Here is a 27,693-nt window from a genome sequence, read left to right as displayed (position 1 = left end):
ACTGATGACATACGTTGCGAAGCACGACCTCAAACGCTCTCTCTCTTGGCCACTGTTTTTAATTTTGGACATTCTAGTAGGTATGCAGTGGGTGTCATTGTGGTTTTATTTATTTCTTTATTTTTAATATTTTATTTATTTTTAGAGAGAGGGATGGGAAGGAGAAAGAGTGGGAGAGAAACATCAATGTGTGGTTGCTTCTCATGCGAACCCCACTAGGGACCTGGCCCACAACCCAGGCATGTGCCCTGACTGGGAATCGAACCTGCTACCCTTTGCGTCACAGGCCCGTGCTCAATCCACTGAGCTACACCAGCCAGGGCTTATTGTGGTTTTATTTTGCATTTCTCTAATTACTAATGCTATTGAACGGGTGTTTGTTTGCCATTGTGTATCTTCTCTGGTAAATGTCTATTGAAACCTTTTGTCTACTTTGAAAAACTGAGTTGCTTGTGTTCATGTTAGTATATTTTGAGAATTCTTTATTCTGGATACAAGTTCTTTTTCAAATATGTGCTTTGCAAATATTTTCTCCCTGTCTGTGACTTATCCTTTTATTCTCTTAACAGTAATGTTAAAGGAACAGATCTTAATTTTTATGAAATTCAACTGTCAGTTTTTTCTGTTACAGATTATGGTCTTAATGTAATATCTCAGAAATTGGTACCTAACTCATGGCCACAGAGGTTTTTTTCCAGAAGGTTTATAGTTTTAGGATTTGTATTTAAGTATAATGTCTGTTTTGAGTTAGTTCTGGTGTGGTGAGAGGTATGGAGGTGTGGATTCAAGTTCCTTTTTTCTGATGTGGGTGTCCAGTTGTCCTCGTGCGGACTGAAGGCCGCTGTGTTAGTTACCTGTTGCCATGCAACCAATTACACCAAATAGTGGCTTAAAACATAAAACACCAGCAGTTTTTTAATCTCATGTCTCACTTATGTTCTGTTTTGAAAATTAGTTTCTCTTCTCTGTGTTTCATTTTGGTTATTTTTTTGGTCTCACCTTTAATTTCATGAGTATTTTCTTCAGTGTGTCCTATCTAGTGTAATTTTCATCTCCTGAAGTTCAAGCCCTGTTTGTACTCTTCCATGTCTCTACTTAGCTTTTGAACATATGGAATACAGTTACAGTAACCGTCCACGTACATCTCTGCTAATTCTAACGTGTTCAGTTCTGATGGGATTTTGATTGATTCTTTTCATTATGGGTCGTGTTTTTCTCTCTTTGCATGCTGGTTATCTTTGATTGCATACTAAACATTGTTGCAAGTTTCCTGTTGAATGCTGGGTGTTTTTGTATCCCTGTAAGTCTTGTGCTGGGATACAATTAAGTGACTCGGGACCAGTTTGATCTCTTGTGTCTTGCATTGATTATTTGTTAGATGGAGTCCAGACCAGTGTTCAACCTAGGGCTACTCCCCGCTACTGAGACAAGACCTTTGGAGGACTGTACCCAACGTCCCATCAGTTATTTTCCTGTGTGACTGTTGGGAACAGACACTGACCTCAGCTGTATGTAAGCACCTGGCACTGCTCCTCCAATCCTTCCGAGTGGTTCTTCCCCCAGTCTTGGGTAGTTTCCCCACACTCATGCACTGAGGGGCATTTTGCTAAACACACGGGGACCCGCTGCAGTTTCCAGAGTTTGTGCTGTTGAGCTGTCTCCTTTCTGGCACTCTGCCCTTCAGAACCTGTCTGCCTGGTGTTCCTGGATGGTCTGCTCCATCTACACAGCTCTGGGATCTGTCTGATCCCCCTCAGCTTCTCCTTCCTTTGCTGTGACCTGGAAATTCTCTCTGGCAGTAAGCTGGGACTTCGTTAACTCTATTGTTTTGTTTTACATTTTCAGGTGGGAGGGTAAATCCATTATTCTGTCTTTCCTATAATAGTTTTGAATAATTTGCCTTTTAAAGCCTTCTCTATATTTTTATATCTCCTTTTCTTTCATTCTGATCTTTTATTTAAATAGAAAAACCATTTAAATATAGACTCTTTGGATTGGAGACCTGGTTCCATCTCATGTTAGCTAAAAAATCTTGGGCGTGTCATTTATGTACAAGATGGAGGTGATAATCATATCCACTCCTACAGTTGCCGTGCACATGAAATGAGGTTGTTTGATGGCACATAACAGACAGCAGGCCTGTGGTCAGTTGGGTGTGTGCTAAACGTTGTGGAACGGAAGCTATTCCTTGATTAATTCGTGTGTCCTGTTGTTTAACCCTTAGTTCACCAGCTCACTAGCATGCTTTTGTCCATAGGTCTGCTCTGGCTGCGGCCATTCTAGCAACAACGCTGACTGGCCGCACCGTTGCCCTTCCTCAGCCTTGTCGGAGATCGCAGTCTGATAGTGACCTGACCCGCGCCGAAGATGACAGCTTCATCGAGCCCTACGCCACCACCTCAGAGCTGAGGCAGCGGTAAGGACCGTATCTAGCTTTGCTTCCTTTCAGGGCAGAGGAGGGGTGGCGCCTATGTGCATGTACGTGCATATGCGCGCATGTATGTGTGTGTGTGTGTGCTTGTACGTGCATGTGTGTGTGCTTGTACGTGCATGTGATTAGGACTGGAGCTTTGTCACTCGTGTCAAAGGAACACTGTTTCAGGACATTGTTCTTTTTTAAAAAAATATGTATTTTATTGATTATGCCATTACAGTTGTCCCATTCCCCCCCTTCATTCCCCTCCACCCTGCACACCCCTCCCCCACCATTCTCCCCCTTTTGTTCATGTCCATGTGTCACAAGTTCTTTAGATTCTGTATTTCCCATACTATTCTTTCCCCTCCCCCTGCCTATTTTCTACCTACCATCTATGCTACTTATTCTCTGTACCTTCTCCCTGACTCTCCTCCTCCCACTCCCCTGTTGCTAACCCTCCATGTGATCTCCATTTCTGTGGTTCCACTCGATCTAGCTGTCTGCTTAGTTTGCTTTTGTTTTAGGTGTGGTTGTTAATAACTGAGTTTGCTGTTCTTTCACTGTTCGTATTTTTATCTTCTTTTTCTTAGATAAGTCCCTTTAACATTTCATATAATAAGGGCCTGGTGATGATGAACTCCTTGAATTTGACCTTATCTGAGAAGCACTTTATCTGCCCTTCCATTCTAAATGAGAGCTTTGCTGGATAGAGCAATCTTGGCTGTAGGTCTTTGGATTTCATGACTTGGAGTACTTCTGTCCAGCCCCTCCTTGTCAGGACATTGTTCTTGAATTGTATCACAGTTTTCTCTGCAGTGGGTCTTACTAAATTGTGGCTCCTGAATGCACTGGTCATCTTCATGGCGGCTCAGAGCCGGCGAATTCAGTGCCGCTTTCAGGCCTCATTGGAGACTCTGTGCCACAGCCCGGCTGGTGACTGCCGTCACTCACCACTTCTCATACGCCGCCCCTCGAACATTCATATTGATTTGACCTCTGTTGGCATCTGTACTACAACTTTTCTTCTTTAATGTCATTTCCTTTCTTGCCTGAGCTGGGTTAGTGCTAACTTAGGGCTAGGGGGTCAGGAGGGTTTCCGCCTGAGGAAGAGGGTGTTGAGGGGGACACCGAGGAATTTATAGGAATCAAGTGGGAACAGCTTGAGCGCAGGGGAGAGGGTCAGTGCTGGGCTAAGACAGAGAGGGAGGGAGTGGGACACGTGTGAGCAGCAGAAGCAGATGTTTTGTCTGGGAGAACTTGAGTGAGGTGGCGGTCATGTGAGATGGAGCAGGAGTGGCGGGCAGGGGCTAGGCCTGTGGCGTCCCACCTGAGATTGGGTGTTGCCCCTGGAAGCAGGAAGACCCTGAGGGCTTTAAGAGCTTGTGGCAGGGCGGGGGGCATGGCCAGATTTTATCTGTCGTGTTTATTCAATTTTGTTTTTTGTTTTTGTTTATATTTTTACATACCAAATACTCTGTATTTTTTATGTAATAAGAGCTGTCGGTCTTTTCTTTGTAGTTTCTTTCCATCATGATTGTCAAATCTAGAAGGACCTTTCCTACAAGAGCATGATATAAATGCTCGTGTTTTTTCTCCTGGACTATGTTTATATTTTTGGTTTTTACGTTTTAATCTTGACTCCATTTTGAGGTGTTTGAATATAGTTGGTTTTTTCTCCTGGTAAGAATTACACTTTGGGTGACTAAGAACTAAAGATGAGGACATGACTCTGAAATGTATAGAAAAGCATAAGCAGGTAAGACCATCAGGTGAAATTCAGAAAGGAAGAATATTGATCCTGAGGGGAGGCTGGATCCACATATATACTTTATTTGATTGCATTCCTTTCATGACCACTTACCCCCCGCATGCCCTCTTCCACCTCCACCCCACCACCTGTAATCACCACACTGTTGTCTGTGTCCGGGAGTTCTTTCTTGTTTTTTTCTTTTTTGCTCTACCCCCATTATAAGGAGTCCCGCAGAAGTAACACCTGCTTGAGTGTGGTTGGTAGGGTAATAACATGGGTGTTGTAATTTACACTTTTAATTTGAACATTTCACCTAAAATGTCATATGGTGTGCTTGAATGATATTATTATGTTACAGAATTACATGCTTATGATTTTGTAATAAAAAGGGGTATTATTTGTGTCAGACCCTGTGTTTTAAAACCTATAGTTGAAATAGTTAGTGCAGAGGGCAGTGGTTCAGTGATAGAGAGGTGTGCATGACCACCCTCGGTGAACCTGGTGTTGGCGAGTGTACCGAGCCTCCAGTAAAGGCAGCCCCACAGATCAAAGGGATGGAAAGGATTCAACAGTATATTGATGAGCAGTTTGGGGGGGAGTCAGCTTTGAGTCTTGCCTGATTCATATGCCAAAATAAANAGGGCGGGGGGCATGGCCAGATTTTATCTGTCATGTTTATTCAATTTTGTTTTTTGTTTTTGTTTATATTTTTACATACCAAATACTCTGTATTTTTTATGTAATAAGAGCTGTCGGTCTTTTCTTTGTAGTTTCTTTCCATCATGATTGTCAAATCTAGAAGAACCTTTCCTACAAGAGCATGATATAAATGCTCGTGTTTTTTCTCCTGGACTATGTTTATATTTTTGGTTTTTATGTTTTAATCTTGACTCCATTTTGAGGTGTTTGAATATAGCTGGTTTTTTCTCCTGGTAAGAATTACACTTTGGGTGACTAAGAACTAAAGATGAGGACATGACTCTGAAATGTATAGAAAAGCATAAGCAGTTAAGACTATCAGGTGAAATTCAGAAAGGAACAATATTGATCCTGGGGATAGGCGGGATCCACATATATACTTTATTTGATTGTATTCCTTTCATGACCACTTATCCCTTGCATACCCTCTTCCACCTCCACCCCACCACCTGTAATCACCACACTGTTGTCTGTGTCCGGGAGTTCTTTCTTGTTTTTTTCTTTTTTGCTCTACCCCCATTATAAGGAGTCCCGCAGAAGTAACACCTGCTTGAGTGTGGTTGGTAGGGTAATAACATGGGTGTTGTAATTTACAGTTTTAATTTGAACATTTCACCTAAAATGTCGTATGGTGTGCTTGAATGGTATTATTATGTTACAGAATTACATGCTTATGATTTTGTAATAAAAAGGGGTATTATTTGTGTCAGACCCTGTGTTTTATTTATTTATTTTTTTAAAGATTTTATTTATTTATCTTTAGAGGGGAAGGGAAGGAGAGAAGGAGAGAAATATCAATGTGTGGTTGCCTCTTGTGAGTCCCCTGCTGGGAACTGGCCTGCAACCCAGGCCTGTGTCCTGATGGGGAATCGAACCTCGATAGTGTGGTTCGCAGGCCCCGTGCTCAATCCACTGAGCTATACCAGCCAGGGTTCAGACCCTGTGTTTTAAAACCTATAGTTGAAATAGTTAGTGCAGAGGGCAGTGGTTCAGTGATAGAGAGGTGTGCACGACCACCCGCGGTGAACCTGGTGTTGGCGAGCGTACTGAACCTCCAGTAAAGGCAGCCCCACAGATCAAAGGGATGGAAAGGATTCAACAGTATATTGATGAGCAGTTTGGGGGGGAGTCAGCTTTGAGTCTTGCCTGATTCATATGCCAAAATAAATTTCTACTGAATTAAAGGATTGGTTTGTATCTTTACGTAAATAAGACCATGAAATCCTATATTGTCATATCAAAACTGCTATTTACTCCTAAGCTAAGAATTGAGAAGGTTAAAAAATTTTTAAAAATCATCTGTATGTTAAGCTCTGGCTGGTGTGGCTCAGTGGACTGAACACCAGCCTGCAAACCAAGAGGTTGCCAGTTCGATTCCCGGTCAGGGCACGTGCCTGGGTGTGGGCCCAGTCACAGGAGAGGTAACTGATGTTTCTCTCACACATCAGTGTTCCTTTCCCTCTTTCTCTGTTCCTTCCCCTCATCTGAAAATAAACAAAGTATTTAAAAAAATAAAATAAAAATCACGTATATTTAAAAAAATTAATAGAACAGGAAAAATATTTGTAGTAAATACAAAGGCAGGGTTTTAATACTAGAAGATAAACTTAATTTCAAGTTGGAGTGAACATATTAGAAGCCAAGTAGATAAATGGACAAAGTAGGTAAGTGTACAGAACAGACCGTTCACAGTACAGGAATGAAGGCTTGCACACAAATATATGGAAAAATACTCTCAGTAAGATATGCAGATTTACATGATTTAAACTCTCTGGGCAGGTTGTAGAAAATCATTCCCACTGTCGTCACAGGTTGGAGGAGTGACTTGAGAAATGGGCTGTGTGATGCGCGTGTAGACCCGTAAAGGGTTCGCAGCACTGGACTCAGCAGAGTGCGTCGGGTCGGTGGCTCTCCAGGGCTGATCCTAAAACCAGAAGAGATTATTGCACGTAGATGTCTAACGTACAGTCATTTATAACAGGGGAAATTGGGAGGGGGGCTCCTAGTAAGGGAAATGGATGACTAAACTGGTTTAACTACTTGAGTCTTTATAACATTACGACTTTAAAAACTTGTTAACAAAGAGGCAGATTGTATTGTATGCAGCGACAATAATGACAAGAACCTCAGTGAAAACCTAGAAAGAAATGTTAACGAGTGTACCGATAGATGGGATAGAGGATGACTTAACCCTTTAGTTTCTATGTATTTTGTAATGTAGTTACAATATTTATGTGGTGCGGGCTCAGAGGCAGTGCACTTTACATGCATGTGTATATACTCATGTGAAGTAAGTGGCTGGTTTATTTGCTTACTTGTCTCTTTAATGTTCTGATATAGACCAAATGGGCAGAGGGAGACAGGAAGAAGAACTTCTTTGCCATCCTTCGAGATGCTGGGCTATGGGGAGGAGGAGGACACTGACTCGTGCCTGGTGTCCAGCTACAAGGAGCTGGAGGACGTCAGTGCTCATAAAGCAGAAGGAGGTCTCGGCGACGCTGTGTACGCCACGCCACGCAGGAATCAGGTGCTTGTCACACGGCAGAATTTCCTCTGCACCTTGACCTTAACTCACAGTAAATTGTGTATAAGTGAGGACTTTCTTTTCTCTCTCCTACTTTTGACGGCTTTCTTTTTTCCGCATATTTTTTTAATGTGTCCAATCTTGTTTTCTATCTGGCGAGGCTAAAACTTAAAGCTTTTTCTTTGCCTTTCAAAGACAAACATCTTTACATGTTCAGTGTAGATTTTCATCTGATGCTAAGTAATCCTGCTTCTTTCTTTGACCTCAAAAGCTAATTTTCCTATTGCTTTTACAGTATCAGTGTACATAGTTGTAACCTTTCTTCAAACTCATGCCTGACGAAAGGCGTATTCTCATTTGTCTCTATACTAGCTGACATCGTTTGAGTGGTTACCATGCAGTGAGTGTCTATTTCAAGCTCTTACGTGTATTTATCTCCCACTATCTCAGTGAGGTAAGGCTCCATTTATGACCCTCTCACACATGGGAAACTGAGGTACAGAGAGGTTGAAGGAGCCCATCTCTCCACCACAGTCCAGCTGCTCTGGTTTAAACTCTGTTCTAGGGGTTTGAAACTGGATAGTGCCATGCCCTTACTTCAGCGGTCCTCCACCTTTTTGGCTCCAGGGACCGGTTTTGTGGAAGATGATTTTTCCATGGATGGAGGTCGGGGGTGGTTTCAGGATGGTCCAAGAGTATTACTGTCAAGCTCACCTCCTGCTGTGCGGCCCGGGCTGGTACTCGTTCATGGCCCGGAGATTGGGGACCCCTATTTTTAATGGCAAATACAGCACCGTAATTTGTGTTTCTTTTCTCTTTTTTCACAATCACTATAACATGTTAAGCATAACGACTTCACATATAGACTGGCAACATAAACCTATATTCATGTTGATTACTCTCTACTGTATTGAATTACATTTTAGATGGTTTTAGGGAGCTTATTTGGAGGAATCCATGTGTGAGTGTTTCCTGAACTAACCATCACTTTGTAACATATGTAGACTTCAGGATGCAGAGTTAGGTTTCTTTACAGCAAGGAGCACTGAACAGGCTGACAGCTGCCAGGAGCCCAGAGGAGGGTCTTCTGCGGGGCTCTGAGTTCCCGTTGCCCCCCAGTCTGTGTACTTTCTGGTAGTGTTTTGGACTGAGGTTAACAGATGGAGTTGTATTACTCAAATGTGTTGAAGTGAAACTTGCTGCCTCGTTTCCCTTCGCGGCCAGCGACCTATAGTGAGGAACTGGGGGGAAATTGTCTGATGCTGGTGGGAGTGTAGTCCATGCCACCACTTTGGAAAACTGTTTGTTTGGCACCATCTATGAAAGTTGAACATATGTATTTTCTATAACCCAGTCAAAAAAAGAAAGCTGTAAAGTAGAAAATAATATAACATAGTAGTGTTCTCATTCTCCAGAATGAACAAGTGTTGACCTCCTACCTGTTTTTGCTTCAGATTTTTAAAAATATTTTATTTATTTATTTTTAGAGAGAGAGGAAGAGAAGGAGAAAGGGTGGGAGAGAAACATCAATGTGTGGTTGCCTCTCATGTGTCCCCTGCCGGGGACCTGGCCTGCAGCCCAGGCATGTGCCCTGACTGGGAATCGAACTGGCAACCCTTTGCTTGACAGGTCCATGCTCAATCCACTGAGCTACACCAGCCAGGGCAGATTTTTTTTTTTAATAAAAGAAATAAAATTACACTTAGGGTTGATTTTCTCTTTGTCTCCATTCCCTTTCCGTCTTTGGAAGGGATGGCCGTCTCTTGGATTTGGAATGCATTTTAGAAGTCCGCGTGTTTTTACTCTTTTACCACAAATGAGTGTCAGTAAACAAATATAGTACTTTTCTTTTTAATGTACAAGAGTCACCATACTGAACCAGTCATTTCACCTCTTGGCTCTTTTCTACTGGACATTGCAGTTTGGAGATGGATCCATGTTACTTGATCTGTTCAACTGCTGATGCACATTGAGGTTATTTTCTTGAACATTTGGTACATGTGCTGGTTCACATTATGAGATATCTGCCAGCCTATTCTCCAGAGCTGTTCCCTTTTTGTTTCCCACCAGCGGTATTTGCATGCCAACCTCCAAATTGTTGTATAACAGGCAAGTCTTTTCCTGTACAACCCAGGAACCCGGCAGACAGCATGAATGAAAAGGGGTTTCAATTTCCCACAGCCTTACACTTTTTTTTTTTCTGGAGGCTGGTAGACAGTAGGGGGAGGAAGACACACTGATATTTTCTTAGCATTAATATATGTTAGGCAGCTTCTGGCTGGTGTAACTCAGTGGATTGAGCACGGGCCTGTAAACCACACGATCGCGGTTCGATTCCCAGTCAGGGCACATGCCTGGGGTGCAGGCCAGTTCCCAGCAGGGGCCAGTTCCCAGCAGGGGACGTATGAAAAGCAACCATACATTGATGTTTCTCTCCTCTCCTTCCCTTCCCCTCTAAAGATAAATAAATAAAATCTTAAAATATATACATATATGTTAGGCAGTTTATATGCCATTTCACTTACTTCACACCCTTGAGGTAAGTGTGTGACAAGACTGGATAAATGACTTGCCCGAAGTCCACCAGCCAAGCAAGCACCCAGTGGCAAAGGCAGGATTTAGACTAGGACGACCAGTTTTCCCTAGTAAGAATTAAATTTTGTGTTTACAATTCTTCTGCCTACCGAGAATATTTCATAGACCTAAAGCTTTTTTTGAAACAGGCTCAGTATTCTTAAATTGGTTATATGATTACAAAATATACCTTTGAAAAAATGGGCATGTGAAGCATGTAGAGCTGCTGTTTAATCACTAGAGGGCACCAGCTCTGAAGGAGACACAGAGACACTGTCTGTGAGGTACATTTTAATTTGAAAGGTAAAAGTAAAATTGCCTTCCCTGTATTTACGTGGACATTCTATAATCTGGGGTAAATAATTTATAATTTTATCCTTTTTTATGAATCATTTATACTTTCTTTGAAATAAACAGTTGTCAAAACCAGGAAGGCAAGAAAACAGGCCAACCCAAGCAGGCAATTTGGATCTAGGTCCGTGCGTCACGCCCTCCCAGTTTCAAGGTGGTGTGGGCAAACATCTCATGTAACAGGTGCACCTGGTTAGAAACGGCCTGACAAATGGAAAGAAAATCCATTTTCTTTGTTTTCAGTAGTTTTTTGGTGGTGCCGCCAAAAGTAAGGCTGGAGGGTTTGGGGTGCCTGACTTCGTGGTCCGCTTACACAATGCTCGAGCCCAGTGGACAGAGCAACGCCACAGGCATTCAGGGACCTGGGGTCACGTCCCAGCCTGTCTACTTCCCACTTGGCGGATACAGCTGTGGCAAGTCAGATAACCTCCCTGTGCCTCAGTTTCTTCATCCTATATAGAACTGCATTGGGGAGGAGATTGTCTTTGGGCAGCTAAAGGATCCAGCAAATATTTATTGAACATCCAGTGAATACCAGGCATGCGCCAGGTGCTGGAGAAGCAGTATAAGACAGAGTTCACAGTCACACAATTAATCGTAATCAGTTACAGTTACGATAAGTGTTATAAGGGAAGGGTACAGGTGGCCTGATACTGTGTGGCGGGGGACTTAACCCTCCCTGAGAGGACTGCTGAGAAGGACTTACAGGCTGCTTTACTTTCAAGTCACTTGACCTTTCTGCCTGATACCTTTGTAAGTTCTTTCTTTAGCCTTTGAAGTTTAGTATATCACTAGAATTAACTGTGGTTCATTACTTTGTGTTATTTTTTCTGAGAATTATTTTATAATTTCATTCAGCAAAGGTTTTCATTTCTTTTTTCATTTCCAGGGACTATTTCCTCCCCTATTTTATCTGTGGCTATGTTTGTCGTCTATTCATTCTGTTTTCCTGTGAGATGACTAGTTATGCGTTTGTTGGATGTCCTTTATTTGTCTTCCATGTCTATTATCTTTTCTGTAATCACTTGTCCCTTTTTTCTTTTCGGTGTCACCTTAAGTGATTTTCTTTAGTGTGTCCTCCGCGTGTCAGCACATTGTCACTGTGTTTTAGTGCTTCCAGGATCGCTTCTACGTCTGTGTTAGTGTTATTTTTTTTCTTTTGTTTTTTGAGTTCTGCCAGCCTCCTTTTCACACCTGCCTGTGGCCTCATCCCTTTTCTTGATATCCTGTATCTCTTTTCTGGGGTCTTTGTGTCAGCCTGTGCTGTCTTTAATTCCTTTGCGGGTGCTCAGGCTAGATTCCGGATGAGGCAGGCAGACCCTCCACAAGTGCCTCCCAGTAGCTTCTCCTGCCCTGGAAGGGCCGTTCCTCCAAGACCTCCCCTCCCCTCCCCGGGCTGGTCTGTGGCCTTGCTCTTTGCCACGCCTGTCAGTGGGCCTCTGGGGGCCTGTAACTGTGCCACTCAGAGGCTTTGTGTTTTGGAGCGTGTACGTGCCTGAGGTCCAGCAGATTTTAGTGTTTTTCCTCTGATCCGAGTTTCATAGATTTGGCAAGTCTTTCCGCCACAAATAGAACCACATTTGTGGATTAAGACTATGGTTATTGACTAAGCATTTTTCCCCATTCTTCTGATTGGTTTCCATCTGTTTTAAGGGAGGAGACTACATGCCTTTTTACCATTTTCAAATAGAAATCAGTAGGATGTTATCGGAGCATTCTTGCTATTGTTGTTTGTGGATTTGCAGAGCATCTTGTCGTAAAATGCTGTCTATAATACATTCGTTTGTTTATCCAGTCACCTGCCAACAAATTCGTACTCGAGTGTCTACTGTAAGTTTGGATGGGGACCGGAGAGAAATTGTTCGTGGAGGGGAAACTGGTTCTCTCTAGAAGCTTCTGGAGGCCAGGGAATGGTGGGCATTCTTTTGCTGCTGCTGTTGAGGATTGGGAATGTTCCTTCTCTCTCCACAGTTAAAAATTTTTAATTGTCCTTTTGTCACAAAGGTAATACCTGAATACACATTTCTTATAAAAACTCTTGATATCACACACAAAGCCAAAGCCCATCCCGAAACCCTGCTGTCCATGTTGTGGTCCATCTCTTCTCTCAGAACAGGCCTCTGCGGTCCGTTGGGTATGTGTGTCTTTTTTTTTTTTTGCAGCAAATAATGGAATAGACAAACATAAAGCTTAAATAATAGACATTTAACACTCTCACCTAACAAAGTCAAGAGGTAGAAGATTCCAAAATTGCTTCAGCTGCCTATTGAAGGCTGGGGCCTGAGGAGGTTCCCTTCCCTTTCTCTCCGTGGTCATCAGTGGGTAGGGCAGATCCCGGTCCCAAAGCTGAAGGAGGAAGTGGGGAAAGGTCCTTCTTATTGGGCTGCTGCTCTGTGCTCCTTCGGGAGAACGTTTTTTCCTGAAAGCCTGCCAGCAGGAGGCTCCTTGGTCACATGCCCATCCTTTGACCAGTTCCTAAGGGGAAGAGGAGCGTCATGATTCATCTCCTGGGCCCGGGCCCATTTGCTCCAAACAAAATCATGCCTTAGCGAGGTGGAGAGGGGGGCGTTGACCCAGCGGTGAGTGCGGCAGCGCTGCTGTGGCTTGGCTCCTGTGTCTCCCTCTCCGTGTCTGCATGTACACACCGCGCGCAGGGAGACACCGACTCTCAGTTCATTCCATGTGGGTCATCCCTGTGCTCTACCAAGGTGAGCACCTCTGCGTGAGCTTGACCCTGATGGTAGCAGTAGAAGGCCGCCATAGCAAGTCAGTCACCAAGCTGCCACTTCAGGCAATTTGCAGAAGCCACCAAGGACTGGTGGCGTCTGTTATCTGTTTTCTGTTCTCTTTCAGTGTTGGAGTGTCCTCCATGTAACAGGCGAGGAAGCACAGATTCACGAACCCTTAGTTTGTTTACCCTGTGTACCAAGTCAGGGCAGGTCCACCAGGTGTTAGGGCCCACAGGGACCCCGTGCAGGCCCAAGCAGTCCCCTGCCAGTTATTCCTTGGTTTACCGCACATTTTTACCACATTCTTGCCCGGACTTAGCCCTGAGGTGGAGCCAGCTGGCACCTCCTGTTGCTCCACCTGGAAGACTGTGTAAGCACCTTGGCTGGGGTTCTTCTGTTAGCGTGGTCACTACACAGAGAGGCACCTGGGAAGGTGGCTGTCCCTTTCTCGGCCGTGGCCTGTGCATGATTAGGTCAGTCGCTGCTGGATGCTAGTGTCCCGTCCCGTCACAGTCGCGAGAATCTGGATGTTGCAGCCTCCCCTCTGTGCCATCAGGTTTCCCGGGATCTTTTTTCTTGAAGTATTGGGGTGCCTCCGATGTCACAGACTAAACTCGCGTGCACATGAACTTTATGCACATGAACTTTTATGCACATGAACTTTATGTGCATAAAATCGTAGAACACGTATTCTTTTGCATCTGACTGCATTGTTAGGTGTGTACAAACTTAAAGCTATGTGTACCTTCCTGGTAGATTGAACATTCCGTCAATATAAAGCGAGTCGCTATCTCTAAAAATGGGTTTCGCCTTACGTCTGTTCACCCGGCACCCCCCCTCGCCCTTTCGTGTGATACGCCCGTGGTCTGTTTTTTCCGTTCTTTAATTTCAACTTTCTGTGACCTTATGCTTAGCTGTGTCTTATAAACAGCATACCGTTTTTTAAAAACAAGTTTTAAAGATATCGTTCACATACCACACTATTCATCTGTTTAACGTATATATTCAGTTTAATGTAGCGTATAGTTTTGTTAACTGAATTTGGCAAACTTTTCCTTTGTCTTTTAACTGGATCATTCAGTCCTTTTGTATTTAATGTATATAAGGATCTACCTGAATTTAAATTTGCCATCTTACTTTGCCTTTTCTGTTTGTCCTGCTGTTTATTCTGTATCTCTTTTTCTTCTTGACTTCTTACGAGTTGATGATTTTTTTCTCTCTACTAATTTGCAAATTATAGCTGTTTCTCTAATGATTACCATAGATATTATAGCATGAGGATTTTACTCTTAAAATTCTCAGTTAGTTCACCACCCCAGCGAGAGGATTCAGGGAGCTCCAACAAGCGCTGTGGACACTGAGGGACGGGCCTTCCATCCCCACTGGTGACCCGGCTAGGACCAGGCTGGCCTGCCCTGCTTCTTCCTGTCCTTCAAGGCCCAAACAAGTGTTGTTTTAGTTGCCAAGATTATTTTTACAGTTAGAAGTATTTGATAGTTTAAAAATATAAATTAAAACATTTAAATTAGGGTGTTGTTTTGAATAATGTCACAGTTCTCTGGTTTATTTATTGATGTAGTAAATATACGTGAAAGGTATATAAACCATAAGTCTACAGCTCAGTGAGTTTTTACAAAGTAGTCACTGTCCATATTTTTTGTTTTAAAGGAACATTATTAGTACCCTAGGAGTTCCCCTGTGGCCAAGAAGAGGTCACTACTTCCCCAAGAGTTAACCACTGCCCTAACTCCAAGAGTAGATTAGATCGTAGAAAATAACCATAGATTAGTTTTGCCTATTCTGAAAATTCTGTGAATTTAATCCCACAGTATATATTCTTTGGGGTTTTGGGAAAGTCTTCAGTTATTATGCATGTAGTACTTTGTTCATTCCTATTGCTGTGTAATATCCCCATTGCACGACTATACCATCTAATTACTTACGCATTGTACTGATGATGGATATTTGGTTATTTCCAGTTTGGGGCTCCCAGGAATAGTACTGCTCTGAACACTTGTAGGTATATGTATATACTCCCAGGGGGTGTATAGGAAGGAGTGAAGTTTATACTACCAGCCTTAGTACTAGTAGGTACCACCCAACAGTTTTCCATAGTAGAGGATCTTTGTGATGACATTGGAGACCCTTGGCACTTTTCACACTACCTTGCTAGGAGTGAGCAGCTTAATATATCTCTGACGGGGGAGCAAAGCATCTGGTTCCTGGGGGATGAAAACTGAGCGGTCGTTTCTTTCCTCTTCCTTTGCACGGTGAGTGGGAGACCTATCTGCCACTCCCGAGCTGGGTTACCTTGGAGCTGCTCGGATGACAAGTGGGTCCCTCAGCCTTAGCTCTCGGGTCTGCAGTGCTCCGGTGCGTCTCTCGGATCCGTGCCAGCACCTCCCTGCCAGCACCTCCCTGCCAGCCTCGGAAAGACACTTCTCTGCCTACAGCCAGCTAAGACAAGGCGATCATATAAGTAAGATTTGAGTGAGGAGCCAGGATGGCAGAAGAGACCAACCAGAGAGCACCACAGTTAGCTTACTTGCCCCTAGGGTTGCTTCTGTCCCCACTTCCCAGAGCCCTGCCAGTGAAACTGTCTCCTGCTCGTGGGGGTGGTCCCGTTCCTGGCCCACGGGTCTGTAGCAGCTCGGCAGCCCCGCCACCATCCATGGTATCTGTGTGGAAGGTGTTCACAGGCAGTGGAGGAGAGGGTTCTCTTCCACAAGGAAACACTTCCAGTGGACTCACATAGCCAGTGAACGTGACGGACCTCGACCCCACACAGTTGCCCGACTGCAGGTTCTCACAGTGGACAGCCTTGTCCCACGTAGAGATGGTAACAGCGTCAGTACCGAGGTGGGCTGGCACTGAGTGCTATGCACAGCAGACCAGGTGCTCCACCTTTTCCTGGGTTGGTCCCTGGCGGGAAGCAGGCAGAGAGGCTGCCGAAGCAGCATGGGTGGGTTTTGAAGGAGCCCAAAGTTTCATCCAGCTCTGCCAGGTGTGGCCCTTTTGTGTCTCAGAGAAGGAGGTGGCACGGGAGAAAGTGTGGAACGAGCCATTTGTGTTTACTGGGGGGAAATTTGCTCATATGTTTGTCCCTTTGTCTCTTGTAACAGAAGGTTTCATTGTCATGTGGGGTGGACAGTGAAGATGAGGAAAATATTTCCGAGCAAGATGGATTTCCAGACTCACCTCTTATACCACAGTGTACACAAGAAAAAGGTAAAAAAAAATTTCAAATATTAAAAACTTTTTGTGGCAATAAATAGTGGTTAACTTGGGGGAACATATAGCCATTGCACCTCCAAACTGTGATTCTGTTATTATAAGTAGGAATATCCTAAAGTTTACTTTCACTGAAGATAAGTTACTCTGAAGTCCCTTTTATAAATGGTAAGTCGTGCTCACCTTGGAGTCCACCTTGTCGGTTCTGTCAGCCCAGAGAGGGTTATGGATCAGGCTCCGAGGCTCTGCACACTCTTCCCTGCTCCCGGGCGCCTGCTGCTGCTAGGCGCTGGTTGGCACTCAGCGGTCTCCACAGAGTGAGCTGTTCAAACGTCACGTCTGGTCCACCATGCTGTCTCCATTATTTTGTTACTGGCCTTTTTAAAATCTGATAACACACCCTGACTATCTCTCTGTGTGCATTCATGTCCATCCACTTTCTAATGTCTGTGTTGCCTGTGGCCTAATGTGTCCCCTGTCAGTCAGAATCCAATCAGGAGAGAGAAGGCACGTGATGATTTTGAACAGGGAAAGTTTAACATAAAAAATTACTAACAGAACTGCCTACTAGGGAGTAGAGAGAAGAGTAAAGAATACAGGAACCGCAGGTAGAGGGAACAGCTAGCCTCTCCCTCTACAGGTTACATGGAGCACCGAAGGGAAGAAACACGTTTGGAGAATCACCCAAGGCCGAGATGCAGACACTGGAGAGGCCGCTGGCTGAGACGTTAGCTCAGGGCTAGCACCTCACTAGGAAGCTGTCTTCAGGGGGTTGCCAGGAGAAACCACCTGTGGGGAAGTGCTGTTGGCCACCTAGAGAAGGGCAGGTGCTGTTGGCCACCTAGAGAAGGGCAGGAACTGGGGGAGAGCAGGAAGAGAAAGAGGGAGGGAGGGAGCACGCTGAAATGAAGAGCCCAAGCCCCTGCTCCTCCAGTATCTTTCCAGCGCCCTCTAGTGATGAAACTTATGTTGGGCACCTGGCAAGTAGAAATACCGCAGTAGCCCAGGCAAGCAGTGGAGGTGGATTTGGAGCTCACCGGCGGTGATTAACTGCAACGCTTGCTAACGTGAACTTGAGGCGCTTCTGCAGTGACTTTTGCTTTGTTATGGCATTAAAAGCCTTTGGACACTTGTGAAAAAGGCCCCACGCCCCCCCCCCCCAAATTCTAATTCAGTGGCTCTAGGCTGGGGCCCAGGCGTCTGTAATTTTAAAAAGCATTTCAGAGAGTCTGATGGGAATGATCCTGGGACAAAACATTTGAAAACCTGGTTTCTGGTGGTTTGGTTCTTAACTGTCATTTCCAGGTGACAAGATGCTTGGCTTAACCCCACTTCCACTCATTCTGTGAGTGCGTCTCATCGCATAAATGCTAGCTGATAGCCGTTGTCTAGAGAATGAAGCCATCAAGCTCTGTGCGCCTGGTGTGCCTCTCCACGCTCTGGCAAGCACTGAAGTCTTTTGGCCCAGGCACCATTCCCCTGGCCAGAGCTGCCACTTGCTGGTGGATGGCATCCCTGCCCCTCCCTTGATCCCAGTAGTGCCCTCCCACTGGTGCTTCTCTTTTCCTTTCTCCTCCACAGCCAAGTCTGTCCAAAGACATCTCCACACAGCTTCCTTCTCCCTTTCCTCATCCGAGGGAGGCTCTTCCACCCACTTCGCTTTGGCTCTAACTCCCAGACCAGTGACCTCCATTCTGCTGAATACAGCGGATGGAGCATTCCTCACAGATGAGTGCCCCTGCTGTCCTGAAACAATCTCTCCTCTGGCTTGATGAGAGATCACACTCTCCTTGCTTCCTTTCACCTCTGCGGGGACCCCTCTCCATCGCCTTGCAGTCCCATTTTCCTCCACCTGTCCATAAACTGTTGGAGTTTTCCCAGTCCCGGTCTAGGCCCTGTTCTCCATCCTTCTAAGTCAGGGGTGTCAAACTCATTTTTACTGGGGGCCCCATCAGCCTCGCAGTTGCCTTCCAAAAGTCGAACTAATGTTAGGACTGTATAATTGTAACTACTCCTTACCTGGTAAGGAGTTGAAATTACATTCAGCCCTTTGAAGGCAAGCACAAGGCTGATGTGGCCCCCGATGAAAATGAGTTTGACAGCCCTGCTCTAAGTAATCACACGTGTCCCTCTGCTTCCAGGACCGTTTACCCAGGCTCCTCCTCCCAGCTCATGGCCCCAGGAACCAGCTGCCTGCTGTTGGAGTCTGTCTATTCCTTCCTTCAGTCAGCAGATACATGTGTAGATACAGAGTGCCCACCATGTTTTGGCACCGTGGTAGCAGCCAGAGCAGCCTTTTCAAACACGAATCCCATGGTGTGCCTCCATGCACCCTCATGCATTTTCGCTTGGATCGTGTTTCCCACAGCAGCAAGACCTGGCAGGCCTGCCCCTGCTGACCGTTCTCCAGCCGTTCTGCTGCTCTCTAGTTCCTCAGCTGCGCCATGTTCCATCCTGCCACTGGGCCTTTGCGCTTGCTTTTCTCCTTCCTCACAATCTGCTATTATATATACATGCGAAAGGGGATGAGATGTGGGGTTGTATATATGTTTGACTTTTTATATGCTCACATATATCTGAACAGAAACATATCCAGGTCAGAAGCTCTTGGGAGGGGAAAGGTTCAGAGGATTATGTCATAGAGGAGTTTCGATGTATCTGCATTGTTAGAACTTTTGACAGCGTGAATGTGTTCACGTAGTGTGAATTCTCTTTCTTTAAAGATTGGGCCATTACCTGGCATGGCACCTCGTAGGCAGTAGGGTGCCCTTTACTGGAGAGCTTTGTTGTTATTTTAATAGTTTATACCACTGCCCGTACAGACTCTACAAATGAGAAGGTGAAGACTCTAGAAATCTTTTTGAAAAATGATAAATGGGGAAACAGGAAATAAAATATAAATACATGGCCTTGGCTGGTGTGGCTCTGTGGATTGAGTGCTGGCCTGCTAACCAGAGGGTTGCTCCTTCGATTCCCAGTCAAGGCACTTGCCTGGGTTGTGGTCCAGGTCCCCAGTAGGGGGCGTGTGAGAGACAATGTTTCTCTCCCTCTCTTTCTCCTTCCCTTCCCCTTTCTCTAAAAATAAATAAATAAAATCTTTTAAAAATACTTAAATACGTGTATACTTGGAACTAAAATAGTATTTAGTGTCAACTGTAATTAAAAAAATAAAGTGTACAAAGAAGAAAATATATAAAGAGTGGGGCAAATATGTTTACAGTTATGAGTACACAAAGTACAGAGTTTATTCTTGTATTATTATCTGTTAGTTATCGTAGTATTTCCCACAGAACAGCTGGCAGCCCACGTTCGCCTCACCCTGTGTGTGCACAGAGCCCAGGAATCTGCGTGTGCATTAAGTGTTAAAGTAAATGTGGGGTGATACAGACTCTTAGTTTAATCTTCTTCAGGTTCTTTTTCTGAAAAGCCGATGACGAAGATACAATAGAGATCATTGTTTATTTTTGGCAAACTAGGCGAATTGCCCCTTAAAAACTTTTTATCATCATAATTTTCAAATATGTGCAATCGTAGAAAGAATAGCAAGATGAACACCCACGCCCATCACCCACCTCCTACAGTTCTCAGCATTTTGCTCTTTTTCTTTTTTTAATGAATTTTTATTTTCAATGCAGTTGGTGTACAGTAGTTTCAGGTTTGCAATCCAGTGGTTAGACATTTATGTAACTTACTAAATGATCATCCTGATAAGTCTAACACTCATCTGGCACCATATTTAGTTATTACAATATTATTAACTGTATTTTCTGTACTCTATACTTCCCATGACTGTTTTGTAACGACCAGTTTGTACTTAATTCCTTCATCTTTTTCACCCAGCCCCTCGTTCACCCTCCCTTCTGGACACCATCAAAATGCTCTCTATATCTATGAGTCTGTTTCTTTTCTGTTTGTTTATTTACTTTGTTCTTTACATTCTACATAGAAGTGAAATCATATGGTATTTGTCTTTCTCTGTCTGACTTATTTTACTCAGCTCAGTACCTTCTAAGCCCGTCCATGTTGTCACAAATGACAAGCTTCCACTCTTTTTTATGGCCAAGTTATATTCTATTGTCTAAATGTACCACTTCTTCATTTATTTACCTATTGACAGACACTTAGGTTGCTTTCATATCTTGACTATTGTAAATAATGCTGCAGTGAACATATGGGTGTATAGGTCTTTTCATGTATTTATTTATTTATTCATTTAAAAATATGTCTTTTCAATTTAGTCCTTTAGATTTTCTTGGATAAATACCCAGAAGCGGAATTGCTAGATTCTTCTCTATCTCTTTTAGAGCCTTTGTTTTAAAGTCTGTTTTGTATTTGGTATAAATATTGCTACCACCGCTTTTTTTGTTTCCATTTTCATGACTATCCTTTTCCATCCCTTTACTTTCAGTCTGTGTGTGTCCTTCCATCTGGAGTGTCTTGTCAACAGTATATGTATAGGTATTTTTTTAATCCATTTAGCCACCCTTCATCTTTTGATTGGAGCATTTAAAAACAATTTTTAAAAGATTTTATTTATTTTATTTTTAGAGAGAGGGGAAGGGAGAAAGAAAGAGAGGGAGAGAAATATCAACGTGTGGTTGCCTCTCACACAGCCCCTACTGAGTACTTGGTGGTCTGCAACCCAGAGATGTGCCCTAACTGGAAATCAAACTGGTGACCCTTTGGTTCCCAGCCTGCACTCAATCCACTGAGCCACAACAGCCAGGGCAGTGATTGGAGCATTTAATCCATTCGTATTTAAAGTAACTATTGAGCCCTGGGGTGTGTGGCTCAGTAGAGTAACTGCTGGCCTGGGAACTGAAAAGGCCTCAGGTTTGGTTCCCAGTTGGGGCACATTCTGGGGTTGCAGGCCAGGTCCCCAGTTAGGGGTGCACAAGAGGCAACCAGCTGATGTTTCTTTTGCACACTGATGTTTCTTTCCCTGTCTTTCTCCCTCCTTTCTTCTTTCTCTAAAAGTAAGTAAAATCTTAGAAAATAAATAAAGTAGTTATGATAGCTATGTATTTATTGCCATTTTATTGCTCATACTTTTTATCTTTTTTCTTTCTTAAAGAGACCCTTCAACATTTCATGTAATACTGATTTGGTGGTGATCAACAATCACTGACTTTTTCTCGTCTGGGAAGATGTTTCTATGTCCCTCGATTATAAATGGCCGCTTTGCTGGTAGAGTAGTCTTGTAGGTCCCTGCTTTGCATCAGTTTGACTATTTCGTGCCAGTCCCTTCCTGTTTGCAAAGTTTCTAAGGAGAACTCAGCGGCCAGTTTTATGGGAACTCCATAACAGAGGAGTTCCTCTCTGCTAACTAACTAACTGCTTTTCTCTTGCTGCTTTTAAGATTCTGTCTTTGGGAGAAGCCGAAAGCTCCCAGAGCCAGTGGGGGGAAAGAGCACTGGCTCTCTCTCACTGAGAGGCTCGCCGGCTCACAGGAACTCCCTGGCTCCTCAGGGGGGCGCTCTGTCTGGTGCTTTCAGGCTGTTCTTCCAGAAGGAGGCCTAGACGATTGTGCTGCTGTGCCTGCACTTCCCAGAGGATCCCATTTTCTGTGGGTAGGAGCTCTAGGCAAAGCCTAGGGTCAGTATTAGTCCAAACTAATACTTTGGACTCTGTCAGATAGATTGCTTATCTCCATCTTGTTTAGTTCTCTTTCTGGAATGTTGTCCTGTTTCATCCTTTGGGACATGTTTCTTTGTCTCCTCATTTTTGCAGCCTCCCTGTGTTTGTTTCTGTTTATTAGATAGAGCTGCTACGTCTCCCAGGCTTTGTACAGTGACCTTATATAGTAGATGACCTGTAGGGCCCACTGGCACAGTCTCCCTAGTCACCCAAGCTGTGCACTTCAGGTGTGCCCAGCCCCTCACAGTGTGGGCTGTGTGCACCCTTTTATTGTAGTTGAGCCTTGATTGTGGTTGGCCCATCAGTGGGAAGGATTGACCCCGCCCTGCTCCGCACCGAGGCTAATTGGCTGAAAGGACTGGCGGAGACTACAACCGACGAGTTTTGTGCAGGGGCTGACCCCATGGAGCAGGACTTGCTTCGGTGGGGCTCTGGTGCCAGATGAGTCTGCCCCTGGAGTGTGTCACTGGTGGAGTTGGTGGGGGGGTGCTCTGGTATGGTCTGCAGCTGTCCACTGGATGCGTGCACTGGCTCTGGGACCTCCTGGGAGGTGCAGGCCAAGGTTGGTCTCCCCCTGTGTAATACCTGGGGCCACCTGGCGTGAACTACAAAGCAGTCTGCAGATGGCTGCCACTTGTGCTGGGTTTGGAGGTGCCCAGGAGAGGCCAAGCTGTGAGCTGAGGCTGGCTGCCACTAGTGCCAGGCTTAGGGTTGCTTAGCAACAGGGACAGGGCATGCTCAGGTCAGATGCTGCTGGTCTGGGGTTTGTGAACCTTTGAGAGAATTTCTCAAAGTCCAAAGTGCGAGCCAAGATAGGCTGTTTAAGTGGAAATACCACTGGAAGTGGCTTGAGTGGGTCCGAAGACTAGGTGGGGTAGATGGAGTCTCAGGGAATCACTGAGAGGAGTGAGCAGTGTGAGTCAGGTGGATGGAGACTCAGATACCATGCCCACCTGCTGGCTGGCTCTGTGGGGAGAGATCTCAGCAAAGGAACAATGTGTTCTGCCAGCACTTCTCTCTGGGACAAAGCTGCCTCTGCAGCCCTTACCCCAAAGCCAGACAGTTCAGTTCTTACCCCTATGTCTCTGATCCCTTTGAGCTGCTGCCCCAGCACTGGAGCTCAGGAGCAAGTGAGTCCATCAGGAGTAACTCCATGTGCGGGCCCTTTAAGAGGAATGCCTGGGGCCCTAGAAGCCCTGTCTCACTCAGCCACAGTCCCCACTGATTTTCACAGCCAGAAGTTGTTAGGACTTGTCCTTCTGGCACTAGAACCCTGGGCTGGGAGTCCTGGTGTAAGGCTGAGACCCCTCACTGTTTAGGGGGACCTCAGCAGCTGAACTATTCCTCTTGAATCTTAACTCCCCACGTGGGTGTGGGACCTGACTGTCCTGTATTTCTGTGCCTCCTACCAGTCCCATGTGGCTTCTTCTGTATATCCTTAGTTATAGGACTTCTGTTCAGCAAGACTTAAGGTGGTTCTCAGTGATGCTCCGTCTGTAGTTTAGTTGTAAGTTTGAGACGGCGATGGGACGGTGTAGGTGCTGCATTTGCCTGCTTTGCCATTTTGACCGGAAGCCTGTTTTTCTTCATTTAATTCCCGGCCCTCCCCCAACTTTATTTTGTGCAGAATTTAAGGGGGGCATAACGAGATTCCATTAAATATGAAAGCAGTATATCTGATACAGCATTGTAATATACCAAATCAAGACTGTTGTAAGAAAGTTATTAAAAATGTAAGTTATTTTTGCATCAGTTTAAACATTTGCTCATCAGAAATTTATTCAGCACCTACTCTATGCCAGAAATGATGGAGTCACAGTCTTTATCCTCACGTTCCAGTTGCAAGGGAGAATGTGCCAATGGCACACTGCCGGGGCCCAGGTGGGCACAGGGACCAGAGAGGGGCCAGCATCGCCTGACAGCTGTGGGAGGTGACAGGGAGAGGGTACGCGTGAGGCCGGAAGGACCAGGGTGGGTCTCATGCGGTACCCCAGTCCAGGCTGCCACAAGACACTTAGCAAAAACAGTTTTATTAATAGTGAATGTCAACTTTAATTGGAAAAAATTTTTTTTAATTTAAAGAGGAAAAGAAAAAAAAAGCACTTTGGTCAAAAATAAGCTCTTCATTGATTAGTGTTGAAGTGTTGGTAATTGTAATAAACCAAGAAGTATTTAAGCATTGTCTTGTTTTTTTTGAATTCTGTAAGTTTTTTCTACTTTTTTGCGTATTTGTTTCTAATTTATTTTTCAGCCAGTTATTTCTGTTCTGCAAATTAATCATGGCAAGTTAAAAGCAACTGATTTCTAAAAAGTTGGAAGTCCAACTTTTCACTGCGGCAAGGGGTAGGGGCAAACTGGGTTGTAAGGTCGCCCACTTCAAGGAGGATCTTAATGATGAATGTGTATTTGTAAGTGGAAAATGAGTTACTGGGCAAGATTTGTTTCCGTCTGTGTCACTGGGGCACTTTGCTTCAAGAAACAACTACTTTTCTGACAAGATCAGATGCTACCTCCAGGCACGGTAGGCCGACCCCTTTGGGGACTGGCAGGTGGACCAGGTGGAGAGAGCATGGGGGTGGGGGACATGTTGGAAAGTTGGAGAGGAGCCCTGCTTGCAAAGGGCTCAGAGTCACACTGAGGAGTTTGCCCTTGGTTCTCCAATCCCATGAGCTGCTGAGGGTGCTCGGGAATGAGCAGCACAGACAGAGATGAGCCATTCAGAGCTGGCTCCCTGCTTTGTGTAGCTCGTCGGTAGAAGGTGAGTTTCTGTGATTCTGCTGTTAGTTGTCAAATGTCTATCTGCTTTAAAATTTTTTTCTCTTCTTTTTAAAATCAGATGGTGAATATTCTGTTCTGAATTTAAAGGTAAGATTACTTTTTTAAAAACTGGTTTTCTCAGTAGATTGAATTTCTGCCGTAATTTTTAAACCACTTTTGTGATTTGTGGAGAAAAATCTTCTCTTAAGAGTTCTTTCTGATTGAATGTTTCTTTTTAAATACTTAAAAAACTTGAAGAAACTTATATATTTTCCACAGTTTAAAAGTGAAAGTAATGTATTGAGAGTTTAGAAATCACCTATGTAGTTTGTGGAATGAATAGACAATAACTAATTTGCAAACATAGAAATAGTTCTAATTTAAGTTTTGCATGATGTCATAGGACTTTAAAAATTAAACATTTCTCAGTAGAATTAATTTATAACCCCATCTGCTTTTCCAGCAGAAATTAGAAGCTCAATATTAGACTGATGTGTAATGGAAAAATTAACAAAAGTTCAAAGGTTTTTCCCGTTCTTCAAAGTTTTGTGTGGAAAAGCAAGATCTCATATTCTTTTCTGAGCCCCCTGAAAACATGCTTCTCTGTAGTTATGGGGTCTTCTGGTACACCCAAGGGGAACAGGCCCAGTCGGAGTTTGTTTTGCACGTGTCTGCTAAGCCACCGTATCACGTGGTTTAGCATGTGAACTGATGGCCCTTGACTCGGACCTACATACGAGGACACAGCACCTGTCTGAACTCGCAGGCAAGAAGGCAGAAAGTTTCAACAGAAGATGCTAAGACTCTCAGTTTACTAGGCTCATGTTTTTTCCCCCACCCAGGATGAAAAACCACCAATATGTGGAAAACCTCCACCCTCCCCAGGTATTTACCTTTTGATTTTCATTATGATTGAAAAGCTTATAATTTTATAGAATACCCAGAGTGATCTCATCAAAAATAAAGGTCTCTCCCTGGCTTGTGTGGCTCAGTGGATTGAGTGCCGGCCTGTGAACCAAAGGGTTTCCAGTTCAATTCCCAGTCAGGGTACTTGCTTGGGTTTCAGGCCAGGTCCCCATTAGGGGGCGTGCAAGAGGCAACCATGCATTGATGTTTCTCTCCCTCACTTTCTCCCTCCCTTCTCCTCTGTCTACAAATAAAATAAATAAAATCTTTATTAAAATTTTTTTTTAAATAAAGGTCTTTTTTCCTATAAAAGCTGCTGCTTCTGTCCCACTACTGGAATTAGAAAAGGTTGCAATTGTTGAACTTCCACCTTTGCGTCAAAAGCGAGGGTCCAGCCCTGACTGTCATGGCTCAGTTGGTTGAGTGTTGACCCCCAAAGCGAAAGGTCTCCAGTTCAGTTCCCAGTCAGGGCACATGCCTGAATCTCGGCCTGTCTCTGGTTGGGGCATGTGTGAGAGAGGCAACTGATCAATGTTCTCTCCCTTTTTTCCTCCCTTCCTCTCTCTCTAAAAATAAAGAAATAAAATCTTTTTTAAAAAATGAGAGAGAGAGGGGGTCCAAACATTCAAACATTGCACGGTGGAAGTATGTCCCCAGGGATGTGCTCAGACCCTGGGCGGTGGTGGGTGGAGGGAACCCGCTTAGGTCCTGGGAGGGCGGGTATATGCAAATAAGGGCTCTGCTGTGGGGCTCGGGGCAGTGTAGGGTCTGGAGATGGTTTCCGATGTACTTTCCATTTTGGAGCTTCAGGAGCTTTCAAAGTACAGCTTGTCATTTTTGCCTGTTCTGCTTCACGTCACTATTCGGAAACCGTATTGGGAATCAAGACTTTTAAGTCTGTCCTCCATGTGGGGGTTGACTTGAATTTCACCCATTCTTAGTGTTTTCGGTGCTGTATTGTGGGAGTTTGCTAGGGCTCTAACTTCTAGCCCACGGGGTCCTTCATCATTGTGTATGTTCTGCCACTCAGCCATCCTTTGAATTGATGTATTATTTAAGATGCTTACATGATTTCTACGAAGTATTGACAAGCGGCTCTCTGAGAATATCACATGTACTCATTCCAAAATATTATAGTTTTTGTGCCAGCCTCTTCTCCTGTATTTGACTTCGTGGCTTCTCTTGGCTCAGACACTTGACAGTTCTTGGTGGTACGCCCGCCCTGGTTCTTGAGAGTACCTGTTGGTCCTCCCCGGGATGCCGTATCTGCTCACCGCAGGCTGCTCCGATGGGGAAGCCAGTCAGGCTGCCAATTGTACTGCCTGTTTCCGGTGACTGCCAGGCCTTTGAGCCCGCCCTGCCTCTCGGACCTCAGTGCCTATAGGTACTGCCTGCCGAGGGGCACGCATCTCTGCTGTCAGTCGCCTGGCCCAGGGGTTTGAGCCCCGTCTGATGCTCTAACGGGACTCCTCATCAGTCCTTTCTAGGCCATTTCCGTTCCCACTTCCTGCCAGGGTGAGGCATCCCCACCTTTTGTAGCTGACGTCTCCTGACATATTTTAGGCTGCAGCTTCTGTCTTCAACCTAATCTCAACTGTTTTGTTTCTGGGATTCCTTGTGGTTCTCCTCTCTTTCTCAGTGGAACTGTGGAGTTACTCACTCCTTAGCCTTTCCTTTCATGTTCTAAGGACCAGATATATGTGTATCGGGGGCCAGCGGAGGTTATCTGGAGTCCCAGGCCTCTTCCTGGCCCTTGTCTGTCCCCAGGGGTGTGCATCAAATCTGCTGTCTGGAGCCACCAGCCCGCGCACGCTAGTCAGTCCACAGAAGCTCTGCTTCTTGTTTCCACCCCCGGAAGCGTGCCCTGGCCAGGGAGCTCATTGTAGCTTTCACCTTTTTTGACCTCTGTGAGCCTATCTTAAAATGTGGAACATCACTCTCAGTTTTCTTCTTATCTTCCTTACTATTTCTTCTTAAAATCCTTTGTTATTGCTGGTTTTCTTCTCTCCCTGGTGCCATCAGGTAGTGCCCACGTGCTGAGGCTGCCTTCAGAGCTTGGGCCTGTGTCCTAACCTGAGCTTACCTTTCCTTGCTCTGTTCGTGTTCCTTGTCTGGCTAA

At 44.7% G+C, this 27,693-nt stretch overlaps 1 protein-coding gene across 6 annotated transcripts in view; it reads left to right on the top strand.

The window, feature by feature from the left end:
- The window catches only part of CEP89 (centrosomal protein 89), an 84,197-nt gene that overhangs the window by 8,325 nt on the left and 48,179 nt on the right, over positions 1–27,693 (top strand). For 5 of the 6 annotated variants that reach the window (XM_037030756.1, XM_037030757.1, XM_037030755.1 and 2 more), the window contains exons 3-7: positions 2,258–2,416; positions 7,206–7,392; positions 16,166–16,271; positions 24,748–24,776; positions 25,511–25,553. In XM_037030756.1, the coding sequence (XP_036886651.1) occupies positions 2,258–2,416; positions 7,206–7,392; positions 16,166–16,271; positions 24,748–24,776; positions 25,511–25,553 (524 nt within the window). The remainder of the gene's footprint in view (positions 1–2,257; positions 2,417–7,205; positions 7,393–16,165; positions 16,272–24,747; positions 24,777–25,510; positions 25,554–27,693) is intronic. The other variant, XM_037030754.1, reaches the window with a different exon arrangement.

The sequence above is a fragment of the Sturnira hondurensis genome, unplaced genomic scaffold (genome assembly GCF_014824575.4).
Source record: "Sturnira hondurensis isolate 20B ecotype Veracruz unplaced genomic scaffold, ASM1482457v3 Scaffold0020884, whole genome shotgun sequence".
Classification (NCBI taxonomy): domain Eukaryota; kingdom Metazoa; phylum Chordata; class Mammalia; order Chiroptera; family Phyllostomidae; genus Sturnira; species Sturnira hondurensis.
Note: the sequence above shows the minus strand (reverse complement) of the source record. Positions and strands in the feature narration are given on the sequence as shown.